The sequence below is a fragment of the Pelodiscus sinensis genome, chromosome 31 (assembly GCF_052426305.1).
Source record: "Pelodiscus sinensis isolate ZL-2025 chromosome 31, ASM5242630v1, whole genome shotgun sequence".
Taxonomy (NCBI): Eukaryota; Metazoa; Chordata; order Testudines; family Trionychidae; genus Pelodiscus; species Pelodiscus sinensis.
In genome coordinates, this window is record NC_143082.1 from 16779115 (window position 1) to 16787420 (window position 8306).

The 8306-nt window shown below is 53.6% G+C and overlaps 1 protein-coding gene across 1 annotated transcript; it reads right to left on the reverse strand.

The window, feature by feature from the left end:
* Nucleotides 1-2155: 2155 nt before the first annotated feature.
* Nucleotides 2156-8265, reverse strand: SLC61A1 (solute carrier family 61 member 1). The gene is made up of 2 exons (XM_075915759.2): nucleotides 7658-8265; nucleotides 2156-4103 (listed from the first exon to the last, which is right to left on the reverse strand). Exon 2 carries the CDS (start codon nucleotides 4053-4055, stop codon nucleotides 2697-2699), a length of 1359 nt encoding a protein of 452 aa, XP_075771874.1. The 5' UTR covers nucleotides 4056-4103; nucleotides 7658-8265; the 3' UTR covers nucleotides 2156-2696.
* Between the last annotated feature and the right edge of the window lie 41 nt (nucleotides 8266-8306).

An 8306-nucleotide genomic window follows, 5' to 3' on the forward strand; every position in this document is an offset into this window, starting at 1 on the left:
GGAGCTGCCATTTTTTGCAGAAGAGGCTCTTGCACCAGAAGGAAATGTCTGCACTGCCCCTTCTTGTGCAAAAATGGTAGCTCCTTAGGTATGCAAATGAGGCTCAGCAATATTCCACACTTAGCCTCATTTGCATATTTCTGGTGCAAGAAGCCGTGAGTGTAGACATAGCCCTGGAGCTTGACACCCATGAGTTCACAGCCAGCTGGCTCTCAGTTAAAGCTGCAAAGCACTCAGTTTTCTCTCTAACTGATCTTGGTGCCACTAGATGGGAGTGAACCACATGCACAAGGTGTGTGGGTAACAGCAGAGAGAAAACATTTTCAAAGAAAGAGTAAAAGAGTGCAAAACCACAACAATTACCACAAAGATGTAAGGACTGATGTGAAATCCATTGTGTCACCATCTTTGCCAGAAGCTAGGAATGGGTGACGGGATGCATCACCCTGTTCTGTTCATTCCCTCTGGGTCACCTGGCATTGGCCACTGTCAGAAGACAGGATACTGGGCTGGATGCACCTATAGTCTGACCCAGTTCTCATGGTTGTTTTATCATGAGTCTCACAATATTCAGCATAGGTATGTACTACATTGAAGTGTACAATAGGAATAAAATGAGGTGCCCTGATTATCAGAAGTCCTGGGTACACCGCTACTACTGAAATAGGAAAGGATGAGTATCACAGAGCTGACAGGATAAAGTACAGTCGCTGGTTTACAACCCTGTCAAATCCCATGTTGCACACTCCCAATTCAAAGTAAGTTTCTGGCAGTGAAAAGCCTGAGTGGCCCCCGTGTAATGGAAGAGCTCAGAAAGCCAATGAAAAGAAAAAGTGTGTCTTTTAAATCTCAAGGGTTGTAAGCCAATCATGCTTTTGGGGATCCAGCTCTTGATTTTTGAATGCCTGGGGTCCCCACCACTGACTCATCAGGAGATGCAAACCAGCAGAGTTCCATTGACAATGAAGCTATGTTGATGCATAATGGCTGAGTATCTGGCCCAGTGTTCCCTGTAAGATGTGAACCTGGGCAGCCACCAAGGAGAGATTCAAGTTAGGGATGTCAACTGTTTAATTGTGATTTAACCTGTTAAATGAAATGTTCAGCCAGTTATCTGTGATCCCGGGGTGGGGGCTGCTGCAGCACAGCTGGGCAGAAGCTCCATCCCCATTCATGTGGGGACATTACTTGCGGTTCCCACTCCTCAGGGAACGAGGAGAAAGTGCACCATTGGCTGCATTCCTTACTCTGGCTTGGGAGCACCTCCTTTCTAGAAGAATGCAAGCTGCTGGAGCAAAGCTTCTGGTTTTACACTACGGCGACCCAAGCTGACAGCGCTCTGACTCCAAGTTTCCCTACCAGTATGTTATGCCCTGAAGGCATGTTTCTGTAATCAGTTCTTGACACTACCCCAGCCCACTTCCAAACAGGCTTTAATTGGGGACCTGGCAGCTTTCTTCCCCCAGTGTCTCCAGCACAGATGGCCACACCTAGCACTCTGCAGCAGGCTATTTGCAAAGTGCATTCTAGGAATAGCTGGGCAGCTATCCCAAACTAACCCAGTGCCCACAGGAGGGCAAAGAGCAGGGGCAATGCACTTGGCTGAAAGAGGACTGGTCAAACTAGTTTGACCTGAAACTGCTGATCTGGATATAGGAGGACAAGCCTGTGCCTGCATGACTGGTACAGACAACTCATTGTCAGCTGCCATAGTTCCTAAGCATTAGCCACATTCCGTGGCAGCACAGCCATGTGTAGAGACACCTGAGCCACTAGCCCTAAACGCTGCTCTAAGCTGTAGGGAACCCATGGCTCAGGACTCCGGATTGGGCTGGAGGGTGCAGTTGCTGGAAGGAATTCTCTATTAAATATTCATGCAGTGGCAGAAAGCCAGCTGCTTCCTGTCAGGTGCTCCATAACAGTCAGCTGCACACAGACCGTAGCAAACTCAATTTCTGTCTAACAGGGTGTTGGGAAAGGGGGTAAAGATCTGCCCAAATTAAAATCCTCCCCAGAGTCATCTATTGGCCACAAATCCAACTGAAGCAAAGGTGGCTCTGCAGCCCCTGCACCAACAACCTTAAGAATAATTAAATTTCTGTGTGTGGTGAGAAAGACTTCAGGACACAAATAAATCCAGCGGAGATTTTCTTCCTCCAAGGAAAGTTTTGTTCCTCTTTTATTAAAAATAATAGAGTAGAGGGTGTGGGGTTTGGCTCATGCAGTAACTGGGGTCAGTACCTCCAATGTGTAAAGAAAGTCTCTTTACTCCCCACAACTAAAGTTAGGAGCCATAGAGCCATGACCTGTGCTCCTACCACCTGGGATCTTCCCGCAGCCTCCAAACTTGGTAGCTACAGAACAGAGGATAAAGAGACACGAAGAGGGGAGTTCCCAATATTTGAAGGACCGGGTTAGGAAGTTTAGGGAAGCAGGCATGGAACAAACGATGCTTGATAGGGGTCTCACCAGGCTGCTTGTGATTTGTACAAGTTTTGTCTGAAAAAGTTTTTCCAAGTAAAGGCCAGAATGTACCGGCCCAGCCCCACTACGGAGAGGAGAGTCCTCAGTGCATCTTTCTTTTCCAGAGTCTCTCTCCCTTCGAGTCCTCCCCTCAAGCCCAGAGTCATGGTGCTCTTAAGTGTTAAGCTGTTGGGAGACTGTACCAAGGGGAGTTAGCCTTGCTGGGCATATGATCACAGCTCTGGGGAAGACAGCTCATTCTGCCCCTGCAGGCTAGGCATCTTGAGTTCTGCATTGTTCCGGACCACAGTGAAGAGGCTAACAACGGCCAGCAATGCCATCACCATCATCACAGAGCATATGGTAAACATGTTCCTGGTGCCCGTCTTGTAGTCACTGTCATGAAGAATAAGCATACCCAGGCAAGCCAGTAGGTTCAGGGGGATGCGGAACCAGTTCATCACACCTACCTGGTCCTTCTCCGGGATCACTTTCTGCCTGAGGAAGCCCATGGCAGGGAAATACAACCCACAGGAGAGTTCTATGAGCAAGAAGGCCAAGAAGGACTCAGAAGGGTTCTCCTGGCCAGGGTTGGTGGAGAAAGTGAGCATGAAGAGGGAAAAGAATACCATCAAGACGGAGAGAGAAAGGATGTGCATGGGCTGGAGGTGGTACCTCTTGGAGGTGGCAATACGGTACAGTGACGACCCCATCATGCTGGCAGCCATGAAGCTGGAGAAGACAATGCCCAGAGGTGGGTTGTGGGGATCGAGGACGGGCGTCCAGAGGAAGATGAAGATGTAGATGACACTTTCAAACAAGGCCTGGATAGTGCCCAAGAGCAGGACACGCCGGTCAGACAGGAGACACTTCAAACCATCAACGCAAGTCTTGGACAGCGCCCGCTTCTTGCCATGGTTCTCATCCCAGTTCTTCATGGCAAAGATGCCGGTCAGCATAAGGAAGGGGATTGAGACCATGAATGGGGCCACGGGGCCCAAGCCCAGCCACTCAGCAAAGAAGTTGGCTGTCACCCCTGCTCCAATCGCGATGACATTGTTCCAGAAGGCAGCCCTCGAGAAAGTGGCCGGGATCCACTCTGCTGGGAAGTCATGCCGTTCCACGTGCTCGTGCACGTACCACGCCTCAAAGGCGGAGAACAACAGGGCTGTGGACAACCCCCCTAATATCCTCCCCACTACCAGCACAAAGTAATCCCAAGAGAGCTTGGTGAGACAGCAGACTGAGTAGGTCAAGGAGAAGAGGATGCAGGATTTCTTGCGGCCCAGCCAGTCGACCAAAGAGGTGGAGACCAGTCCGAAGAGCACACTGGAGGCAAAGCCGCAGACATAAATTATGGCAATCTGACCCTCCAGGAAGTGATAATGTTGGTAGAGTTTATAGAGGTAGGGGCCCTGTAGCCAGTCAGCAGCCAGAGCCAGGAAATACACTTGGTAGTAGTCCAGTTGGAACCGCAGGAAGGCAGGGTTGGTACAGGCACTGCCAGTGAGCTTGGCACGGCAGGCGGAGAACTCCAAACCGATGCAGACTGCCAGCAGGACAGCAAAGGCCACATATGCAGTGACTAACATGGTGCCTCAAAACATCATGTGCATCCACTGGGCTCTACTCCAAAGCACCTGAAAGAAGAGCAGAGCATGCGGTGAGACATGGGCGGGAGAGCCACCCTTACCAGATTTAGGAGTCAGGAGAGGCAGCAGCCCCAAGAGCAGAACCGTGTGTGATGTATGGCACTGCGGCCACCCAGGCTTTGCTTGGAGACTTAACCTCAGGATCCCCTGCACATGGGTGGTGGGGGAACGAGCCTGCCCTGTGGGATGTTCTCTTCCTCTTCAAGCCCTATGGCCCTTCAGCTCCTAGCCTCTGAAACGTCAGCATCATAAGCCCACTTTGCCCTTGAGGGTCAAGGGCAGATGAGACAGACGATCAGCAGTGCAGCCAGGGAATGTTCATGCAAGGTGGCCCAAGCGGAGGGGAACAGGTATGAAACTGGGAGTCGGGATGAAATTAAACAAAGGGACACTTGGGCTAAGAATTAGGGAAACTTTTGGGTCAGATCTATCAGACTGTGGAAGAGTCTCCCCAAGGAAATACTGGAAGCACCAATGCTTAGGGTGTTTAGAACTGGACAGGATAAAGTGTGATGAATACACTGCAGACAGCCCTCCTTCTCTCAGTAAAGGACCTCAAATCCCAACAGCAGGCCAGATCTCTCTGAGCTAAGTTAAGTGACTTGCCCAAGAGTCACACAGGAAGTCTGTGTCTGAGCTGAAACTGAAGCTGGGTTTCCTGAATCCCAATCCAATAGCCTCACTATACCAGACCTATGCCCCTTCCCATCTTGTTTCACCAGGGTTTAACCACAACTAGCAACAACACTGACTCCAACTTGTCTTTATCTACACTGACTATGAAGTCACGGGACATAAGAGTTCAGCTAACTGGACTCTGCACAATTAGGTAGCAACACAAGGACATGTGGAAGTGAAGACAAAGCCACAGATGGTACAGTTAGTTTCATGATCTTTGATACTTCTTCACTGTGAATGGATGCAAAGTTTTGGGTACCCACAGACTGTTGGCCAGAGTAGCTAATGCATGGAACCAATGCCAGGAAAAAAATCATATCCTGTTTTCCTAGCCTCAGGTCATATGGGAAGATAATAGCCTCAGTGAAAAGAAAAAAAAATCATGTGATCTGCTCTGTGATATTTGTAGCTCTGTGGTTGGGTTCCTGAAAGAATGATCCAGTAGGTCAGTGGTTCCCAAACTTTTTGGCATCACGCCCCTTTTTGATTTGAGAAACCCTCACCCCCCACCCCAAATAGCAGCACAACTTGTTGAGGGGGAAAAAAAACCCCACGAACTGACCGGGGCCAAAAAACAAAAATAGCAGCAAAACTTAGGGGGAAGATTCACCGGTGGGGGGGGGGGGGGAGTGCAGGCGGTCACCTCGCACCCCCCCACACACCGGAATTTCCTCAAGTCCCCCCAGGGGGCACACACCCCAGTTTGGGAACCCATGCAGTAGGGGCACTTGAATTGGAGATTTTTAACTTCCCACTTGGCATGTTTTAACAGGAAAAACTACAAAAAGGCACTACCAGTTTTAAAGCCAACCCTCACACCCAGATTACCATGGAGTGGCTTCCTTTAGGTCTCTTAGAAGTGACAAGATTGCCAGAAAGTGCCTGGAGTGCTCTCTTCCATTAATCTGGGTATAGCATTGATAATGCCACCCCTCACACCTGTGTCTTCCTTCACCTCATTCTAAATCATGCTTCAAAAGCTCTTACTGGGTTTCTTTGTAGCTCTTTAAAAGGCAGAGATCTTGTTGTTTGTAAAGCAATGGTGAAAAATACTAGACTGAAAACTGAGGTAAACATTCAGTTTAGTCAGAGGAAGAGCAGCACCACACCCACCAGCATCACCTGTGTTGCCCTGCCCACATGCCTCCAACCTACCCTGAAGAGATTCTTCTGATCAGAGTGACAGAGCAGGTTAGCCTGCATACTCCATTCTCTGTTCAGCCTATGGGCTGAGAATGGCAACCTGTGATGAGGACGTCTGTGTTCTGGTCCGAGAACTGGAGCCTGGCAAATTTGTGGATATCTGCGGCTCGTTTTTGCAGATACAGATGTGAATACAAAGTGTGTATCTGCACAGGGCTCTACTGAGAGAACCTCTTGCAAACTCATGCAGGAGATCCAAGCTTTCCTCTGACCAGCACTCTCCCACTGGAGCTCAAAGATAAAATAGAGGACAGACCAAATGTGAAAGAGCCTGAGATTGCTAGGGGGCCAGTGTATCCAATAAGATTCTAGTGGAATCATCATCACGTTGATTCCTGTCCCCTGGAGAAACACACTAGAATAGAAACACATTCTGCTGAAAACATGGTCTAAGTGGCAAGTGAAGCCCTGTTAATGGCAGGAAATATTTCATCACAAGAGAGCACTGTACATATTGGGCTTGGTAAGGGAGATGATGAATCACCTCCACATCTCTCCAGACCCCCTTGGGAAAAGGCAAACCTGAGCGGGGGAACCAGATGAGTTATGGGCTCAGCTCCCACTGGCAGGCAGCTCCACCTTGCTCAGACACACCACACACAGGCCTCTCATAGCATGTCTTTCCCATTCCAACCCTCCACTCACAGCTACACAGGCTTCCCCCACCCCCCACAAGGGCTTGCCTCAGACCCTCCCCAATTCATTCTGCATCCTAACAAGAAGCACCCCCTAGCTCTGCTCTCTCCAAGTACACCACTCCCCCAAAGCCTGAGCCTCCCTCGCCCCTGAAAACTCCCACTTGAACCCCCCCCTCAACCCTCACTGCTCCCTAAGCCCCCTCTTGCTTCCCCTGCCCCACACCACACCCACCAGCCTCCCACTCCTCCTAGAGCCTCTCCTTCCCCAGAACCCCCAAATGATTCAAGAGCCTCCCGTCTTCCAGTCTGCACCTGCCCCCACCCCTCCCGCACAGCCTCCCCCAGTCCCCAAACACCCCCCCACGGCCTCCACCCCCCCAGCTCCCCTCCCCCCACGGCCTCCCCCAGTCCCCAAACACCCCCCCACGGCCTCCACCCCCCCCCCCCTCCCCCCACGGCCTCCCCCAGTCCCCAAACACCCCCCCACGGCCTCCACCCCCCCAGCTCCCCTCCCCCCACGGCCTCCCCCAGTCCCCAAACACCCCCCCACGGCCTCCACCCCCCCAGCTCCCCTCCCCCCACGGCCTCCCCCAGTCCCCAAACACCCCCCCACGGCCTCCCCCCCCCAGCTCCCCTCCCCCCACGGCCTCCCCCCACACCCCCCCACCCCCACGCCCCCCTCCCCCCCCACGGCCTCCCCCAGTCCCCAAACACCCCCCCACGGCCTCCACCCCCCCAGCTCCCCTCCCCCCACGGCCTCCCCCAGTCCCCAAACACCCCCCCACGGCCTCCACCCCCCCAGCTCCCCTCCCCCAGTCCCCAAACACCCCCCCACGGCCTCCACCCCCCAGCTCCCCTCCCCCCACGGCCTCCCCCAGTCCCCCCCCCCCCACGGCCCCCCTCCCCTCCCCCCACGGCCTCCCCCAGTCCCCAAACCCGCCCACCCCCAACTCCTCTCCCTCCCCCCCAGCTTCTCTCCCCCCCCCCCCCCCCACGGCCCCCAACCCCCGCAAGGCTCCTCACCTGCTCCGCTCGCTCGGGGGGGGGAGGGGGGTCGCTCGCCCGCGTTACACACACGCGCCCCGGCCCGAGCGATCCGCTTCCGGGACACCTCGCCGGCCTCCGTTGGAAGTAGCCCAGGGCGCCGCCATGTTTTGGGGTCACGTGACGGGGGAAACTGCCTTGGGTCCGCGCCTGCTGCGTCCGCCGGACTCCGGCTCTGAGACTCCGCCCCCTCCCACCCGGCCGTTGGGCACGTGACGCGAGGCCCACAGTGACACACACAGCACGTGCCCAGGGCCCCCACTGAAGTGTGGTTGCATCTGCATGCAAATATATATGCAAATATATGCAAATACCTTCTCTCACACACTGACCCAGTGCTCCTCCCTGGACCCGCCTGTAGCCAGCCCGGCGCTTGGCCTGTCGGCGCTCAGCCCGCCGGGGAGCCCATGCTCCAAGGGTCCCGCCCGCGGGCTGCGTGTGCACCCAGACCGACCGCGGCCCGGAGCCCTGGGCCAGACCCTCCCTGGCAGGTGCATCCAACCTGCTCTTAAATGTCCCCAGCGACGAGATGCCACAGCCCCCTCCGCTACGTAGGCCAGTGTTTAACCCCGACAGGCAGGACTTTCTCCTAATGTCCAGCCTCAACCTCCCTTGCTGCAGTTTAAGC

Coding starts and splice junctions, on each gene's coding strand:
- SLC61A1 (XM_075915759.2), bottom strand. CDS start 4,055: ATGTTAGTCACTGCATATGTGGCCTTTGCTGTCCTGCTGGCAGTCTGC.